At 43.5% G+C, this 20,780-nt stretch overlaps 1 protein-coding gene across 2 annotated transcripts in view; it reads left to right on the top strand.

The window, feature by feature from the left end:
• Positions 1-20,780, top strand: part of LOC119425030 (uncharacterized protein KIAA0895-like) — a 368,058-nt gene that overhangs the window by 64,422 nt on the left and 282,856 nt on the right. For both annotated transcript variants that reach the window (XM_037692563.1, XM_037692556.1), the window contains one exon: positions 18,495-18,638. In XM_037692563.1, the coding sequence (XP_037548491.1) occupies positions 18,495-18,638 (144 nt within the window). The remainder of the gene's footprint in view (positions 1-18,494; positions 18,639-20,780) is intronic.

Genomic DNA, 20,780 nt, shown 5'->3' with positions numbered 1-20,780 from the left:
TATATATATATATATATATATATGGTGAACCAAACACTATGCATTTTATTCAGGTCTCACTTGTAAATGAGTCTTGGTGGCTCAATGTGACTTATCTTTTTAAATAAAGGTTGAATTAATGAATGAAAATTTGTTATTTCCCTCTCTTGGTCTCTAAAAGAGACCAATCTCTGATCTCACATCCATTTCTGTTCTAAGTCCACCTCCTCAGTTGTCTCAGTTTGGTCAGAATTCTGTAGTAGAGGCATCATGCGTCCTTGATCCAAAGTGGTGTGGATCATTTTGGAAACCAGCATCTTTACACAGGGAATAACGCATACAGTTAAGCAACAAAACAAGATCAATATCACTGTAAAAGGAACCATTATTTTCAATAGTATTTGCCACCACGAGCCATTAGTGAACCATGTCCAAAGTCTCCAAGGTTCAGGGTGGTGATCCTCCTGCATAGCTTTCTGCAATTGCGTAAGCTGTTGAAGCCCTGGGTAACCCTGGCTTCAGGGTCATTTCCTGTCTCATCCGGAATGTACGTACAACAAGTATCCTTCCCCACTATTTCACACACTACACACTGGGACGCTGTCACCAGATCCAATACAAGTCTTTTTTTTTGCAAAACCATAACTTTCAGAGCAGTTAATTCTGCAGAAATCCCTCGCAACGCTTTTACCGTGGTATTCAAGAATAACCCGAACCTATAGTCCATGGTTTCTAGTCTTAAGTATGTTTTCAGCTACCCCTACCCATGGAAAGAGAGCCAACATAACCTTTTGCCCCTTATTCCAGTGCTTAAATTCCTTTGGAACATCACTTCCCCAAACAGTGTCATGGTGTTGCACCTCCACTACTTCCCTCTTTTGTCTAACTGTCTGTGTATTATTCTGCGAAAACATAATGAAGTTGTTGTCTGTCACGGACACTGGCGCACAAAGGTCTGACCAGTTAGTTGGCCAAACCAAAAACACTGACTGGCCACACCACCATCCCAGCCCATCCGTGGGATGTGCCATTAGCTTTTGGCAACAAAAAAAGAGTTAGTTTTATATATTTGAGACGAGTTAACAATTGAGGATGAAGGCTTTTCACATAACATACCGGCACCTCTGAGGTGAGAGCCAGCCTAAACCCTTCCCTTGTTATAGAACACAAAGGGGATGATGGACCTCGGGCCCTAAACCTACAAAGGGTGCTAACAACAGGGTTGTAGATTTTCTAGTAAGGCTGTACTGTACGGCAGAACACTTACTACTCTGTAAGGCGTATCCTTTGGCACTGTACTGGATGGAACAGGTGGACAAATTCCCGTCCATTGATTTCACTCTGATGGGAGGCTGACACAGGCAAACGAATGCACACATAACATTCAGAGTGCTTCCGGCCTTTGGCCAGGAACTAGGCATACCGGTACCAGGTGTTCATCTGATACATATGTGAAAGATTTACGAGCCTAAACTCATTGTCCAGGCTCTGTACCCAGGCAGAAAGGCCAGGGTCACTTCTCCCAGTTCTATTCTGCCTTTCCTGACACCCTCTGTGGTTTGGAAATGCAGACAAGTATTCACACAAGAAAATAATACCACGTTATCCCTGCTCATATCCCCAAAACTAGGGTCACTTTCTAGGGGTTTTGTAACAAACCCAATGTATTTAAAATAGTAGACTGTTTCAACTATAGATTCTGGGCCTTTTAAAAAAACTTTTGTACTCTGTTCTGCCAAAATGACCAAAATAAAAGACAATAACCACAATCAATTTTTAAACCTTTCCCTCAGCGTCTTGGTGCTTCGATGAGTTGGGAGGCCCACCAAGGTGAGGGGTCCTTTGTTGCTCAGCGGTGATGAGATTTCTAGGACCTTGGAAATTTCTTCATGTGTGTGAGCGTCTCTATGCCAATATGTTTTTAACTTTTCTAGGGACGTGCGTGCGCTGGAGAGTTCTAAGTCAGCGGGTCCGTCTTCTCGCTTTTCTTGAGGGGATAAGTTCAGTTCAGTTTTTTTTTTTAATTTGTGTGTCAGGGCTTTGAGACTCTGTTCTCCTTTTCAAGCCTCTGACTGTTTTGTGTCAGGCCACTTTCCCTTAGAAAGGGGTGTAGAAGGGGGTGTATTTGGGCTTTCTTGGAGGCGGGGGGTGGGGGTGCTTTCTGGGCTTATCAAGTCACTGGTCTCGATACAGTGGGGGTAGTCAGGTCACTTGTCCTGACAAAGTGGGGGGGGCTTTGGTCGACCAGATTGATCCCAACTTGGTCCAGTGATCAGTTCTGCTCCTCTGCTGGGATGCACTGGCTCCAATGGTACCAGGTGTCGCCCTTCCCCTTGAGACAGACGGCGTGTGATGTTCTCTCAACCACCTGATGAGGTCTGGTCCACCTTGGTTCAGCCCACTTTTGTTTGATCACCTTCAGCAGGGCCCAGTCTGGTGTGGAGGGGTCCGTTCTTCGTCTCCTCGTTTTGGGGTTCTCCCTCCTGATGAGAAAAGCTGGACACCAAAGCTTTTAAGTTGTTAAAATAGACTGTGTGTTAACTGGTTTTGCTCTTCTGAAGAGAGTTCTAAGTTTTGTTGTGGCCCTAGAAATGGTCTTCCTGTGGTTAACGCATAAGGAGTGAACCCAGTCCCCTGAATGATTGAGGCTCTGATCATCACCAGAGCTACAGGCAATCATCACCAGAGCTATAGGCAGTGCATCCACCCAATTCATTTTTGTATGTGCACAGATTTTGTCCAATTTTTGTTTCAGATTTTGATTCATCCTTTCAACTTTGCCCTGGGATTGGGGGTGATAAACTGTCCCAAACGCATGTTTGTCCCAGTGCTTTTTCTACTTGTTGCAAATCAGTGTTTTTAAAATGTGTTCCATTGTCTGACCTCACCTTTTTTGGAAACCCATGTCTAGGGATGTATTGATTGATTAAAAACTTCATTACTGATTTGCTGTCCTCCTTTTTTGCTGGACAGGCTCTGGCCACCCTGTAAACACACCCACACACACCAACAAATACCTGTAGCCTTAAACTGGTCGAATCATGTCTGTATAATCAACCACTATTTCCTGACCTGATGTCATTGCTGAAGGAAACTTACCCCGTTATGGCTTTATTGTGGCCCTGGATTTGTACATGGTGCACAAACTACAGATTTTTTTTTACAAAATCTTTAATCATTTCTCTCATGTGAGGGTACCACCAACTAGCCACATTTCTTTCCATCTGATTAATCCCCACACGGCCCATCCCATGGGCCTCTTCTAACATTTCCCTTCTCAAGTTCATGAGTAACACCCACCGCCCCCCTGGGCCATGCCACAACTTCTTTTCTGTCTTTTTTCGCTCTTTTTTGTGTCCACATTGTTTTCTCCTCTGGAGACACCCCCTTTTGCAATCTTCTGACTGTGTCCTCATCCCACTGTTCTCTGAGCTCACACTCCTCCTCTGAACGCACAATGATCATCTGTAATGGGGAGAGATATCCTACTGCCCTCTTTGCTTCCTGATCTACCTGGTGATTACCTCTTGCTATGGCTGACCCCTCCGAGTCATGTCCTTTACACTGATTACACTTTCGGTGAGCAAACGCTGGCGCATCCTGGCTGCCGCTGCTCGTCGTGCTTTTTTGCTTTTTTCGGTTTTATTCAGTCCTTTCTGCCTTTTCCACTACATTAAGTCTCTGATCCGTCTCAATATCAACCATGCGGTTCATTAGGATTTACCTGCTGCCTGCTCTGCTTTGGACTGTCCAGCTGCTCATTCACCATCACCTGGTGTCTGGCCTTCTCCATTACTCAGTGGTCGAACTCCTTCGCCTTAGTTTCCTACCAGCCATGCCGCCTGTGCTCCCTCTTCAAGACATTGCCTTCCATCCTCGCCGGAGATACATTCACCGTGGCTCCCGCCATAGACTCCATGCTGACAAGTCTAACCCCATAAACTCCATCTGGTCTGACTCTCACCATTTTACACGTCGCAATACTCGGGCCGCTAACAGTAGTAGCATGTTAGCTAGCCTAGCTCGGTCGGCTAGTGCTCCGGTCACTACCAACTCCTCCTCCGTAAAGTTTGGCCTTCTGAAAGTTCGCTCACTCACTGGCAAAGGTCAGCTTATTCAAGATCTAATATTTGACCGTAAGCTAGATTTTATTTGTCTAACAGAAATGAGGCAACAACAAAATGACTTTTTCCATCTGAATGAATCTACCCCACCGGGGTTTGTTTACATCGCCAAATCCCGCAAGTCCGGCCACGGAGGAGGTCTCACGATAATTCACTGTGAGAACTGGAAGGTCATGCCGGTTCACACACCTCCCTCTCTCTCCTTTGAGCACACTGTGTGTCTACTCTCTGGCCCTACCCCCACCATTGTTGCCACTTTCTACCATCTGTCCAAAATCAACAACTCTTTTATAAATGACTTTGCTGCTCTAATCGCCCATCTCTCAGCTCTTTCACCCAACATTATTCTGCTTGGAGACTTCAACATTCATATGGATGAAGACAACAACCCCCTCACCAGAGACTTCACATCCTGCCTTGACAGCTGTGGCTTCCAGCAGTTCATTAACTTTCCAACCCACATAAAGGGCCACATTTTGGACTTCTCTTCATCATTTACCTCCTTCCTCTAGGTCACATATTCTGTAAATTTGGTGTCCATTTTCACTGTTATGCTGATGACACACAGCTCTACTTGTCAACAAAACCAAACTCCACCCACCCTCCATCCTCACGACTGTCTCAATGAGCTAAATCACTGGTTTTCTAACAATTTTCTACAACTAAACAGTGACAAAACAGAAATCATTCTTGTCGGTACCAAAAACGCTATTTCAAAATCAGAAAATCTTCTCATCTCCCTTAACAACTCTCTGCTATCCCCCTCGCCTCAGGTCAAGAGTCTTGGTGTCATCCTCGACACCACTCTCTTCTTCACACATCAACAGTGTTACTCAGTCTGCCTATTTCCATCTCCGAAATATTAACTGTCTCCGCCCTTCTCTCACACCCCGCTCCACAGCCATCCTTGTTCACAGTCTTGTGACTTCTCAGATTGACTACTGCAACTCCCTTCTTTATGGCCTCCCCAACAAATCTCTCCAGAAGCTGCAATTGGTCCAGAACTCAGCTGCCCGTGTCATAACTCAAACCTCCTCCTATAACCACATCACTCCAGTCCTGCAGCAGCTCCACTGGCTCCCGGTTAAATCACGCATCGTCTTCAAAATTCTTCTTCTCACTTTCAAAGCTATCCACAACCTTGCCCCTCCGTACCTATCTGACCACCTACACATCTCCATCCCCTCTCTCTCTCTGTTCTTCCTCTTCACTACACCTCCATGTACCCTCTGCCCACCTCTCCACCATGGGGAGAAGGGCCTTTACCTGCTCTGCCCATCATCTCTGGAACTCTCTACCCCCTGACTTACGAAACACCACCTCTCTTTCTCTATTCAAGACTGCTCTGAAAACACATCTCTTTAGACTCGCTTTTCCTTAACTTTGCTGTATGTATTTTATATTCTGTATGTCTTTTATATTCTTTATGTATTTTATATTCTTAATGTATTTTATATTCTTTATGTATTTTATACTTCAATTTATTCCTGTTGATCTTTGCACTGTGCTTTTTGTTTGTTTTAACACAATCTTTCTGATATGTTTCTTTCTGTAAAGTGTCCTTGGGTGTCCTGAAAGGCGCTTTTAAAATAAAATAATAATAATAATTATTATTATTACTTGACTATTGCCACTTCAGCAGGCAACAACAAAGCTGCAGTGAGTTCTCTCATCTCATTCTAATGTCTGATGGGTTTATTAGTAGCTGTCAGAAATCCTGCTCTTACCCATTGACCTAGCTCCACATGAGCTGTTCCAAAGGTGTACGCTGAATCTGTAAAAATTGTCACTTTCTGTCTTTTGCCCACTCCAGGGCGTCCATCAGGGCTCTCACCTCTGTCCTCTATGCAGGCTGTGTTCTTTCAAATGGCCCTTGTTTTACAGTGTCAAATCCTTGTTCTGTTTGTAACACCACAGCATAACCTGCACTCAGTTCTCCATTTGATTTCCTGAAACAACATCCATCTGTAAACCACACTTGTCCTCTTCCTAATGGTTTTGCCTTCAGGTCAGCTCTGAGTTTCTCATCTCTAATCACTCTCTGTTCACACTGATGGGGCTTACCTGTCTCCATTCTGTCTGCCATGTTAATTCCCTCATAAGTAAACAACAAGTTAGGGGCTTCTAGTACTTTACTGAGTCTCTGCTGTCTTAGAGACATAGTGAAGCTCTGGGAGTTTACACATGCTACCACACTGTGAGAGGTCAAGTCATGTAATGAGTGTCCCATAACTGTGCAAAGTTTTTTGAATAAGTTTTGAGAGGCCTGCCGTGTGTTGTGTGCACTGCGGATGTCTTTTTTCCATGTTGTCCAGTATCACACTTGTAGCGATATGGGACTTAAATATATTTTGATTATCAATTATGAGTTAAGCTTATAAAATATGCATGTAATATGCAAATAACCTCGTTGTTTGGGCACCACCTCTCTCTTAGATAGGAAAAATCAGTCTATTTACCCCAAATTAATGTAAACTTAACATGAGTTCTTTTCTCATGTTTAAAGGGCATCAAATCAGTTAATACACACATATATGCCAAAATAATCACAAATTCAGTTGATTTTTATGTATTTTATTATAAAAAATAATCTGTGGTATATATGATGAAGATTTTGCATAACAAAATTAACTGAATATCAAATGATGTTGAATCAGTGAAAGTTAAAAGGCAGGCTTAGGACTGGTTTCTGTTTGTGAAGTAGTTTAAATTGTGTCTAAGGTAAGTTCAGTTTGTCTGATAAGTTGTGATGTAGGTTCACCAGAAAGGCATCGAAAAGTCTTTCTCCTACCAGAATGTAGATGGTCAGAACATGGTTCCGACAGCTGCTTAAATGGTACCAGCCTCAGATGTTCTGGTGACTGAGAGGCTGAAGTCTCCTCAAAGTTCACCTGTCATCGTTAGAGGGATGAAGGTCCATATGGTAGTCAGCTGGAATTTACCACTCAGCCGTGTGAAGGTTGCCTGGTAGACAGCTCTCGGGTTAATGCCTGGTTCTGGTTCTGTTGGGTAACTTCTGCATCTTTTTCCCGTCTCTGTTCAAAGTCGTCTGCAGAAAGGATGCTTCTCTCCTTTCTGAGGTCAAGTGCAGAAGCTGGGTTTCTTCTCTCTCCAGTTCTCTGTGCAGAAGCGTGTTGGCTTTAGAGCATCTCTTCAAAGCGTGTGTTTTCTTAAAAGTTTTCTTAGAAAAAAATGCTACTTACTGTCTGTGTGGAACAGAGATGAAGGTCCACCTCAGGGGTGGTTCTAACTCTTGGCTTTGTTTTTTTTTCATACAGGACTATTAAATAAATCTAGAGTCTCTTTTCTCTGCCTTAAAAGTTTTCCTTTTAAAAGAGAAAATAAGACAAATGTATTATCTTAAAGAAATATTACTTAAAACGCACATTTTCATGAATAAACATTCAGGTATGACATATTTAGGATTAAACTTAAAACATACATTGTTTTACCAAAGGTGTCGCTGTCTATCTCCTAAAAAGGAATGTCATTAAACAAAGGGTTCTTATGGTGTTATCTTCATGGGAACGAGTCTGGGAGAAATACTCCTTTTTGATAAAGGTCAACGTCAAGTTCGGATGTTTCAAAAACTCTGAGGTCAGTTGAACAAAAGCTCTTATTAAAATGATTTGTCCTATCATGGGAAATGAGTTCATATTGGCATTGAAGTTCACAATGACAGTTTTTTATTACATTTACATTAGTGTCAACTAAGAAGTTTGTGAGCGAAGCTGAATATTTGTAAAACAATGTCTGTTTGTTCCCAAGGGAATAGATGAATTTTATTTTAACCGTTTCAAACACAAAACACAGGAATGACGTTTGTTTGGGATTAGGTGAACTCTTTTTGTTTTTTTGAGCTGAGATGTTCTTTTTCTAAGGTGGTGTTCCCCTTCATATCCCCCACTTTTCAATTTTCAACCCCGATGGTTGTGAATCGAAAATCTCATCGTCCACACCTTAGGAATGTTCCAAGAACATTGTAGTAGATTCTCAAAAGTCAAAGTCTATAATTCCATGGAAGGGAAAAAAAAGTTCATGCTTTCCCATATGAAAGCAGAAGGAATAATTCCAGGTAGGGAAATTATTTGAGTTAGAGCAAGTTTCTTTATCTGGGAATTAAAGAACCAGACGCCGGAGGTGGAGAGTCTGACCGGTTTCAGGGAAGGACCCGGTCCAGATTTTTATAGGTGTGTCCATTTACTTTGGATGTTTCAGAATCTACGTGAGATCAGCAAATACTCAAGGCAGATACAATTCATAAAAATTCTGTCTGTCTCCAAAACAAATGTTGTTTATCTGAATTTGGCTCCCTTGGCTGGCCTTGGCATGCCACCTCATCTCATTTCACCTGGAGGCTCTGTAATCTGACACTCTGCCCCCTCCCCTCCCACCGAGGAAGTCCATGGACCAATAAGGGGGAATCAGCTGAATAAAAATTGTCATCATTACAGGGCTCTTGGATTCCCACTGGCACTGTCCTTGGCCACCCTCGGCACCCCCCAAGAATGTTTACGGATCTCACCAGAGAGAATTGGCTGATTATTCCATTCTTATCAAAACTCCTACAGTACCTCTGGGAGCATCCTTGGACACACTCACTGCCCTTGTCATCTCGCCCTCCCCTGTGGAATGTCTCCGTCACCATGTTCTATCTGGGCAGGGTGTTTTTTCAATTTCATGCTATATCCCATTGACCAGTGAAAGAGAGCATGTTAGGATTTTTTTTGCCTCCAAATCCTGCATGATGTTACTTTCACAACTTTTTTTTGTCTGTCTAAACAGGTCTCACTTGTAAAAGAGTATTTGAGGCTCAGTGTGATTTATCTGTATAATCAAGGTTTGACTAAATATGAACATGCCATAAGATTCAAGGAATGAATTGATTGATTGAGCGGACTTAGTCAGGGTAGTTTTTCCCCATAGAACTACGGTCAAGAGATGAAAGCACACAATTTGTGTCACCACCATTTATAAGGTTATGTGCTGACACATTTGATATGTTTAAGAAGTTAAAAAATGTAGAGTTGGCCCAGTTGGGAGTGTAGTATGCTAAGGCTAGGTTAGCTTCAGTTAGCTTCGAGCTCCACTAAAGTCAATTTTTAATAACGGGTTCTCACTTTTTCGAGCTACTTGACAGATATGTGACAGAGGTACTGTGTTGTCGATGGTTTAATCAGTGACATGAGACGTTAATTTTCTTTGACCCATCAAAATAAATGTGGTCATTTATTAACAGAATCAAAATTTAACATCAAAACATTGTACACTTGATTATACTGATCGGCTCTGATTAATAAAACTTGGCACGTTTTACTTAATAAAACAACAGCCATTTCTGAAGATATCTGGATTAATTACTGGCAAGATAGAAGTTTGAAGATGGGAAATGAAGGAGTTTAAATGGAGAGAAAAGATGTGGAGGAAGAAAGTGTGTTGACGAAGAATGGCACCCTTCATCCGACCCCAGCTTAGCCCCGGTACACTAGGTAGTGAAGCGACTCGTTACCTTTGCAGAAGATAGGTCAGCTCCGGTACGGAGTTCCATTTCAACGCTACCTTTCAGCGTCTCCTCAGGATGGCTGAGAATCGTCCGAAGTAGTGACGGTACTCCGTTCAACAACACGCTCATCTCCCGGGTGAACTCACAGCGAGCTGTGAGTCCGTCAGAGGTTCAACTCAGATGTGGAAGGCTCCATAATCCCAACTAGACTCAGACTAAGTCTGAGAAAAACTCAGAAGAAATCCTAAGAACTCTAGCCGAACTCCATCAGAACCAGAAGAAGTCACGGAACTAACTCACCAACTCACTCCAGAACTAACTCAGAACTAGGAAGTGTCGACTTTTAAAGAGTTCTGCTTCCGGTCACTTTTGAGAAGTCCTGATTGGTTGAAGGAACCAACAGGGGTGTGGTTTTAGTGATGTCAGAGTGTCATTACCAGTCAAGAAAACATCAGAAATGTTTAGGAACGGTTAGTTACAGACGAGAAAATATTTTGGAGAAATGACAGACTTACAGGTGCCAGTTTTCTTGTTTCTGTCTGAGAGGTTTAAAAACACGATGGTTCGTTCCAATAAACTTGTTTTTGACTGTCTCCGACTTTTGACCGGCATCACTCCTTCTCATTTCAGACAGAAGATCAAAAATGCATAATTACTTTGTAAAATAGACATTTAACTTGATTTCTACTTTGAATGAGGATTAAAAATCATTAATACTGTTTCACAGTTGATTTAAAATGAGTGGTTCACTTCAACATTTAAAAATGGTATGAACTAAACACACTTTTGATTATCAAGATGTAAAATAGTAATGATAATTTGAAAAAGAGAGTGTTCTTTCAATTGATTAGTTCAGGATCCAATTAGAAAGTCTCTGGATGAGCTAATTTGTATTTCTGGATTCAAATCAATGAAATAACAGTTCCTGTCCTATGAAGGTCTTCAGAGGCAGGTTTGATCGGAGGCCGAGTTTATTACAGGAGTATATACCGAAACCAAGATTACTGGCAGTGTGTATAACTTTCCCACTACTATAACATACCACCTGGCAGTATCATCATGGACACTCAAGGCTTTAAATTGTACCTGCTTACAAACTATAATAGATACCCCTCTTGATTTGGATTGAAAATTGGATTTAAACACCTGACCAGACCATTTTTTAACTAACTTTCCACTATCTGCAGAAAGCACATGGGTCTCCTGTAACAAGGCAATATCAGTGTTCAGCTGCTTCAAGTGTGACATAATTTTCTGTAATTTTACTTGACCATTAAGGGATTTCACATTCCAGCTTACACAATTAACTCGGCAGCCACTAGAGTGGCCAACATCCTTTTTTTTTTTCTTTTTTTTTTTGATGGCCTCCCTTCTCCCCTTACAGCCATCCTCTCCACACCATTATTATGAAATATTTATTCTAGTGACTATCTAGTGTAGTTTTTTTTTATTTTTTATTTTTTTTTATTAATAGGATAGAAAGAAAGAAAAGACAAAGAAAGACTCCAAAATATAAGAAATATACACAAAGAGAGCACACGGCAAAACACCCGGCCACTGTCTGTTCACCTGCAAAGAACATGACAAAACACAGTAACAAAATACATATGTATAAAGAACTTAAAATATTCATTACTTTGCAGTAAGTTTCCATAAATATATATGCCCATACCTATGCCTATATACATACATACATACACATGAATATACATTCATATACATATCTATATATCTACATATAAAGCCTACATAAGCATCCCTGCTTCTATTTGTGTGTGGTTGTGAGCATGCATAAGTGTATAAGGCTTCTCTAATAGAACATTTAATAGTAACTGTGAAACAACAGAGACCCGACCCCCAAGACCAGAGGCAGACGAAAAAAGGGGGGATCAGAGCCCAAGACCCCAGGAGGGACCCCGACCGCAGAGCCCCCAGGGCCACCCACACAGGACGAACCACTCGCCCACCCCCCAGATCGGACTACAGGGGAGAGCCGGAAGAACCCCACCAGCGACCACATACAGTGACCCCCCAGGGCCAACAGCGACGATTTCATAGGCCCCCGCCGGAACCCGCCGCACCGATGCAGGTCCAGGCCCGGGCACGAAGGCCCAGGCACCGAGGACCCACACCACCCAGGCCAAGGCCTGACAGGGCCAGAGGACCCGAGCCCCACCAGGCAAACACCAGGCCGAGCCAACACACGCCCAAGCGCCCAGCCCCCAGCCCCCGACTCCAAGGGCCCCAAGCGCGCCAGCATGCAAGGGCACACCCCACCAGGGGGCCGCGCGATGGCAAGCACCCGCAGTTGTATCAAAGAGGGGGCAGTCCGAGTCTCGGCCTAACAAATACCCATTCATACACAGACACAATCACACAGTCCCACCCTCATTCTCACACTCACTCACTCAAAGACATACAATAACGATACATTTCATTCTTATTCCCGATACGCACTCTATACCCCCCAGGTCCAATACATGTACCCGCCCTCTACAGGGGGCAGCCCATGCCCAAACCCAGGAGGTAAACCCATTCATTCTCGAGCGGAGAAGAGCCAATATCCCAGACCCGGCACAGGCCACGCCCAGCCGACAGGACACCCCCCACCATGAAGAGGACACGCCACCGACCACCCCCACACACTGCCAACAACCAAGCACGTGCCCCCAGCCGACCGCCCGCCAGGCCCTGGCAGCCACCCCGGCCAGCGGGCCAACCATGGCACCCAAGAGCCAAGCTCAGGGGCTCCAAACAACCCCAGGGAGAGCACAGCGCCAGCACCGCCCACGGCAATCCCCCAGAACCAGAACCCCCACATAGTCCTGGTCAACACCTGACGGCCTGCCCTTCTCCTGGACCCCACCCCCGGAATGGCAGTTAGGGAACTAGGGGGGGAGGAAAAAATAAAATAAAATAAATAAAAATAAATAAATAAATAAATAAATTTAAAAAAATAAGACCCCGACACATACACCCCCGCCCCTAGATGTGCTGTTGATGTGTGTTGTTGTATAGTGCCATTAAAAAGGAAAGAAGAAGGAGCAAAGGCTGGCATGATGCCACTTTCCCCTCCACCCCAACTCTATCTAAACCATCCATCCATCCATTATCTTTACCCGCTTATTCCATTTTGGGTCACGGGGGTCGCTGGTGCCCATGTCCAGCAATCACTGTGCGAGGGGCGGGGTACACCCTGGACAGGTCGCAAGTCCATCACAGGGCCACATAGAGACAAACGAGACAAACAACCATTCACTCTCCCACTCACACCTAGGGACAATTTAGAGTTACCAATCAGCCTAACATGCATGTTTTTGGTCTGTGGGAGGAAACCGGAGTACCCGGAGAAAACCCACGCATGCACGGAGAGAACATGCAAACTCCACCCAGAGGGCCCCTGGACCGGGGTTTGAACCAAGGACCTGATTGCTGAGAGGCAGCAGCTCTACCAGTTGTGCCACCATGCTGCAAACAAGCTATCCAAACCCTAGTGTCTAAATGCAACCGTTGTAAGTGAGCACAGGCACAGGGGGTGAGAGTAAGGTCATCCCACCACCCATAGCCATGTGCCCACCTCAAGTTCCTATATGTGAATGTCATGAGGATGTTATGAATTAATGTCTAAGGTGTACAATAAAATTGAGTCCCAGGTGGCTATGGTCAACAGAGATGCAAAATTGTTGCAGCACACCCGAGCCCAAACAACCCTAAATGTGTGGAATTGAAATGAAGAGGGTGGAGGTGCATGGTGAGGGATGGGGAGAAAAAACTGTGAGAGCAAATGCTCCCACAGGGAGTCAGCTCCCCCACTGACCCAACAGTCCCCCCCCCCCACAGTTCCCCAAGGTCCACCCAGGGATTGAGGCCAAGACACCTCTCCAACATCCTTAACACTGATCATGGTTGAACAGCAAGAAATAATTTACACATAAAATATCACAAGCTAATACCTGAATACTGCAAGAAGATCTGAAGATCTCGACCTTGACCTCTTTAAGTGGCTTTAAACATCTGTTAAGTTCCTGGCAAAAATCAATGCAGACATTTTCCTGTTTTTAGTATTCTACACCGCCTTACAATCTAGCTGTTTTTTTTTGTTGCTACTTTTCCTTTTAATTATCGTTTTAATTACCATTTTATTGTCATTTGTTAAAAAAAATGTACACATCCTTTATGATTGTCTATTGTTGTCCTTGTTGTCCACTGTTGTCATCAGTCTTTGTTAAAATTCAGGTCTTTCTTGTAAATGAGTCCCCGATGCTCAATGAGACTAACCTGTATAAATAAAGGTTGAATGAATGATAGAAGAAAGAAACAAAAAAAAAATAACACAAAAGACTGATCCTGTATAAACCCACCTCTCTCTCCTAATGAACACGGAGAGAACAAAAAACATTGTCAACTGAAAATCTACACATTTAATTCTTACCCTACAGAACTTGATCCAAACATCTGGGCTCCCATCTGCCCACATATGATATGATTAATAGTAATTAAAAAACAAAAAGAAACAGCAAAATGTGCAAGTATTACCTTAAATATCACATGTGCACTTAAAAAGAGATTAAAAAAATCCACTACCATATTCGGGTGCATACTATGTACTAACGGTAATCAATTAATTGTGCTAACATTGTAGAACCGCCCTACAATACATAATAATATTATTTTATTTATTTATTTAGATATGTCCAGCTGAGACATTTTGTGAGGTCTAACTGATTGCTTTCCTTTGTGCCCCTCTAAACATTTTGTGGTTAAGATTTTGGAATGCAGGTCTGATACTAAGGGGGGCCTCAGCAAGATCTATACACTGCTCAGTTCATACCATGAGACAGTTTGGACTCCCTTAAACTGAAATGGGAAATGGACTCGGACAAATCCATATCATACCCAATCTGGCAAAAGATCATTAAGAACATATACTCATCCTCAATCTGTCTGAGACATGCTGTAATTCAATTCAAGGTGGTGTGCTGGCTGCACTGGTCCAAAGACAAGTAGTCTAAAACCAAAGCAGACCTGGACCCCACATGTAATCATTGTAAACAAACTCCAGCTACACTCTTGCATACATTCTGGACCTGTCCCTAACTGCAGACCTTTTGACAATCTTTTTTTGACACCTACTCTGGGATATGTGGCAAAACTGTACACCCATCACCCCTCATCTCACTGTTTGGCGTGGTCCCTGCAGCCGCGGTTCGATGATCGACTTTGTCGTCGTCTCATCTGATCTGCGGCCACGTCTTGGATACTCAGGTGAAGAGAGGGGCGGAGCTGTTTACTGATCACTACCTGGTAGTGAGTTGGCTCCGATGGTGGGGGAGGATGCCAGTCAGACCTGGCAAGCACAAACGTATTGTAAGGGTTTGCTAGGAACGTCTGGCAGAGTCTCCTGTGAGATGGAGCTTTAACTCCCACCTCGAGGAGAACATTGAACATGTTCCGGGGGAGGTAGAGGACATTGGGTCCGAGTGGGCCATGTTCCGTGTCTCTATTGTCGAGGCGGCTTACCGGAGCTGCGGCCGCAAGGTTGTCGGTGCCTGTCGCGGAGTCAACCCTCAAACCCGGTAGTGGACATTGGCAGTGAGGGATGCTGTCAGGCTGAAGAAGGAGTCCTATTGGGCCTTATTGGCCTGTGGGAACCCGGAAGCAACTGATGGGTACTGGCAGTCCAAGCGACATGCGACTCGGGTGGTCGCTGAGGCAAAAACTCGGGCATGGGAGGAGTTCAGAGAAGCCATGGAAAATGACTTCCTCACAACTTTGAGGTGATTCTGGTCCACCATCCAGCGTCTCGGGGGGGGGGGGGGGGGGGGGTGTACACCACCAACACAGTTTATATTGGGGGTGGTTTGCTGCTGACCTAAACTCGGGATGTAGTGGGTCGGTGGGCAGAATACTTTGAAGACCTCCTCAATCCCACCGGCACGTCTTTCACTGAGGAAGCGGAGCCTGGGGACTCTGGGTCGGGTCCTCCAATCTCTGGTGCTGAGGTCACCAAGGTGGTTAAAAAGCTGCTCGGTGGCAGGGCCCCAGGGGTGGATGAGATTCGCCCGGAGCTCCTTAAGGCTCTGGATGTTGTAGGGTTGTGTTGGCTTACGCGACTCTGCAATATTGCGTGGAGATCAGGGGAAGTTCCCCTAGATTGGCAGACCGAGGTGGTGGTCCCCCTATTCAAAAAGGTGGACCGTAGAGTGTGTTCCAACTACAGGGGGATCACACTCTTAAGCCTCCCTGGTAAGGTCTATTCGGAGGTTCTGGAGAGGAGGGTCCATCGGATAGTCAAACCTCGGATTCAGGAGGAGCAGTGCAGTTTTCTTCCTGGTCGTGGAACACTGGACCAGCTCTACACTCTCAGCAGGGTCCTGGAGGTGCGTGGGAGTTTGCCCAACTGGTCTACATGTGCTTTGTGGACTTGGAGAAGGTGTTCGACCGCGTCCCTCGGGTAACCCTGTGGGAGGTACTCCGGGAGTATGGGGTACCAGGCCTTTTGATACGGGCTGTTAGGTCCCTGTATGACCGGTGTCAGAGCCTGGTCCGCATTGCCGGCTGTAAGTTGGGCTCATTCCCATTGAGAGTTGGACTCTGCCAAGGTTGCCCTTTGTCACCAATTCTGTTCATAACTTTTGTGGACAGAATTTCTAGGCGCAGCCAAGGTGTTGTGGGGATCCATTTTGGTGGCCTTAGGATTCTATCTCTGCTTTTTGTAGATGATGAGGTCCTGTTGGCTTCATCAGATTGTGATCTAGAAATGGAGCGGTTCGCAGCCGAGTGCGACACAACCGGGATGAGGATCAGTTCCTCCAAATCCGAGGCCATGGTCTTGAGCCGGAAAAGGGTAGAGTTCCCTCTCTGGGTCAGGGAGGGGGTCCTGCCCCAAGTGGAGGAGTTCAAGTATCTTGGGGTCTTGTTCACGAATGAGGGAAAAATGGAGCATGAGATCGATAGGCGGATAGGTGCATCATCTGCAATGAAGCGGGCGCTGTACAGGTCTGTCTTGGTGAAGAGAGAGCTGAGTCAAAAGGTGAAGCTCTCAATTTTCCGATTGATCTACGTTCCTACCCTCATCTATGGTCATGAGCTTTGGGTTGTGACCGAAAGAACGAGATCTTGGATACAAGTGGCCGAAATGAGTTTTCTCCACAGGGTGTCTGGACTCTCCCTTAGAGATAGGGTGAGAAGCTCGGTCATCCGGGAGGGACTCAGAGTAGAGCCGCTGCTTCTCCACATCGAGAGGAGCCGGTTGAGGTGGCTTGAGCGTCTGTTTAGGATGCCTCCTGGATGCCTCCCTGGTGAGGTGTTCCGGGCACGTCCCACCAGGAGGAGGCCCAGAGTAAGACCCAGGACACGCTGGAGGGACTATGTTTCTCGGCTGGCCTGGGAACACCTCGGGATTCCCCGGAGGAGCTGGCCCAAGTGGCTGGGGAGAGGGAAGTCTGGGCCTCCCTCCTTAAGCTGCTACCGCCACGACCTGACCCCGGATAAGGAAGAAATTGGATAAAAAATTGAATGGATAAAGGAGATTCCCAAACAGACCAAGGTGTAATTCATCAGATTTATTTACAAAGCTTTGGAGAGCAGTCCAGCATTCACAGAACATTAAATGCAATTACAAGATTACGCTCTTATCAGTGTTCTCATCTATCTGAAAAGCTGACCTGCTCTAACTTCCTGAACCCGACAAGTTAGTTTTATAGAATAACCTTCAGCTCAGGCCCTCCTCTCCATGTCCGAGCCGTCATCGAAAGGTCTGTTGCAGATAGGAAGGAGTGGATCTGAGTCAAGAACTCTGTTTGAAGACATGTCACCATGTCATATAAACTCTTATCATATCAATCAACCATTGAGTGTATGAAAAACAACCAGTTCTTTCTGGTCCTTTGGACATTCAAAAAAAAAAAAAACAAAACAAAAAAATTGTAGAAACATTTTGAAGAATTCTTTCGGATGAAAGACAAAACGTTTCTGCAATTTTTTGTGTATTTTTTTTTTTTTTTTTTTAATGTCCAGAGGACCAGATTTAATTTTTTTAGATTTTTCTACCTGGATTATTGAGCATGCATCAGGACTACCAGTTCTTTCTGTTCCTCACTGACTGTTCACACTAAGAGTGAGTACATGGGACAGTTAATATTACACATCCAAATACATCAGCAGAACAGATGTTGCAGAACAGTCCAGGAGAGTTACTGAGCATGATTAGTGCAAATAATACACATTACACTTAACAATGTCCTTCAGCAAGCACAAGAAGGATGTGATTGCTTTTGGCTCTCTTCTGGCCAAGAGGCTCATTTTGTGCAACTGGAAGGACTCACACACCCCAGCATATGTACATTGGATACGAGAAGTCATATACCTTATCAATCTGGAAAAATCAGATATACCCTGAGGGGATCTATGGGAAGAGTCTGGGACACTGGCAGCCTTTTCTGTCGTTTGTTGAAGGCATGTCAGTGCCTGTATAGACTATGTATCAGTGACTGATCCGGTGTGGGAGGGGATTTTGTTCCGTGGGTTTCATTTTGTTTGTCTTTTGTGTGTTTGTGTTAAAAACTTTAATAAAAATACTTTCTTTAAAAATATATGTGTATCTCTTTTCAACATTTTGTGACATACCTGTTATTTTTTCATACAAAAATAAACAATTTAAAGAACATCTTTCAAGAGTGATGATTCATCCATGTTTTATTTTTTGGCCAGGCATTTTATTTTCCCTTAAGAGTTCCCAGTATCTTGTCCTATACTTTGAATAAAATTATTCACTGTTATTTTTTTCAAAACCTCGTCATTTAGGTAATGGATTTGAGGCTCTTTTTTTTGTTTGTTTCTTGTTTTATACTTTGATTTGACTGACTGGAATTTGTGCTTACCTGCAGGCAGTTGGAATCATGGAGTGTGTTTTGAAGAAATATGAATCTTATACAAACTTTGAGGAACTGACGGGTGGCAGCGTTCTACCAAAAAGTCAAGTTTGGGCAGCTGTACGCAGATACCTACAGAAAGAGGGCTGTTTGGGAGAGGTGAGTGCACTACAACACACAGGACATTCAAATAATAGTCTTATCTTGAAGGGCTGCTCTCCTGTGTTGAGGATGACTGTCAACAGGTTGTTTAGGTTCTCCAGTATTGAAGTCTGGACATTCCTCACTGTACTGAACTGCATACAACATACCTTTTAGTTTGTGTTTGTGGATTTTGTCATTAGGATGGACCAGCTGCTGTCTGAGGTCCTGTTCAGTTTGAAATGCACCAGGATGTTGTGTTAAGAGAAAATCCAAAGTTTCTCAGATACACCGGCAGCAACCCATGGATCACAATGTTTTTGCATTTATTTTTATTTTTTTTCCTATATTTTAGAGACACTCTAAAATTTGACTTCTACCCAAAATAAATTGAACACATTTTTTAATTTTTCAATTAAATTCAATTTCATTTCAATTTAATTTTCAAATTTTCCCATTTTAATTGTGAGGTTGAACATAGCCATTGCTTGTAGGCCTGAGATTGTAAATACCCATGTGTTCAAACATGTGTTGTTGTTTTGCGTTTCTAAGTGTGTGTGGTGACCCCTGTAAGCAAAGAAAGTGCATCAGTTTTGAGTGGCGCCATATCAGATGGGTGTAATGGTGTGTGCTGTTTGGCGTCTCACTTCCCTTTTCAGGTGTTGTGGAACAGCCACCCTCCTCATCCGATCTCAGGGTCCAGTCCTCCAGTCAGTCTAATTGAACTTGTTGGTAGAACGGTGTCCTCATGGTGGATCTGGACATTCGATCTTCCAGTGTCCAGTTTGTCCACAATTGTGACAGCATTCACAGTCATTGGAATCCAGTGGTGGTTAAAATGCCCGTTCCCTCGCCTTCTGCTTCGTCCACGTCCCTGGAAGGAGGGCCCAGTGGAATGTTGTGTTGAAGTGGTAGACTTGTTTTTCCTAAAAAGGCCATGCATGGGAGCTTGTTTCCAGTCAAGCTGAATTGACTTTATCAGTGTCTATTACCAGGAATTTCTGGGTGCAAGATCGTGTTTTTATAAGACTGTTTCCCGCCAGAACTGTTTTTATCAACTAAGTGTTACAGATGTCTTGTCAGGCTGACCTGAAAATAATGTGCTTATAGAAAAATCTTTGAGTGCATCAGAGACTCTGGAAAAACTTCTGGCAATAATAAGCTTATGTTCATGTGCTATTTCAGAAGTATATAAAAACTCTGATAACGTCCCCATCAGAAGGGGTTCTGTTTTCGAGGTCTCCAATAAAATCCCCATTTTGCTTTCATTCAGAACCATGGTGTCTCCTGTTTTATTTAATGAACCCAAAAGTATTTAATGTAGTATTAGCCACTACATTTTGGCGCAACCAACGTGGTATGAGTCTTTGGGGAAACTTCTGGTCTTTTCTTCAGCAGCGTGAATCCAGGATTTTGGGCCCATATTCAAGGTTACTATGATTTTTTTAAAAATAAGATTCCTGTTCATGTCTGCTGCTGAGGTAAACGGACACCAGGCCTTTTGACCAGACACTGTTGTTTCTGTAGTGATAGCAATAACAACAACAAAAAAGACCTTTAAATCTGTTGACAGATTGCAGCTGAAAAAAAATTCAAGTGAAATCTAAAAATAGTAATGCCTTGTGCAGCTGCGAACAGCAACATTTTGGTAAAATTGGAAAAAATTCAGCTGTGTTAAAAAGGCCTAGAGAATGGAAAAACAGTTTCCGACGTGAGAGCAAAAAGTTGCTGAGTTTATACCAGGCAAGAGGTTCTAGAGATAAAGAACGAAACAGGTCCTTTTATGTTGATTTTTTTGAGACGACGAAAAATGTCAGTTTATACTGTTGGATCCCAGAAGTCACGAAAAAGTAGTTCTGAAGAGCTTAAGCTATATTTATTTTCATGTTGTGTGAATGGGTGTGAAGTGGTTGTGGGCCTGAAGTAAATATATAAAAATAATTAGTAATAAATTAATACCGGTACATCATTTTATATACTAATAGTTGTAGTTTTAAACTTAAAAAAATAAAATAAAATAATAAAATGCAATCTCTAAAATAAGGGATAGCATTACAATTAATCTATTTTTATGATGATGAAAGGAGCGCCATAAAATATAATATAATAATAATGATCAATTATGTATATATATATCTATATATATATATATATATATAT

Source organism: Nematolebias whitei, chromosome 2 (genome assembly GCF_014905685.2).
Source record: "Nematolebias whitei isolate Nwh7 chromosome 2, NemWhi1, whole genome shotgun sequence".
In the NCBI taxonomy this organism is placed as follows: Eukaryota; Metazoa; Chordata; class Actinopteri; order Cyprinodontiformes; family Rivulidae; genus Nematolebias; species Nematolebias whitei.
This window is presented reverse-complemented; position numbering and strand designations above follow the sequence as displayed.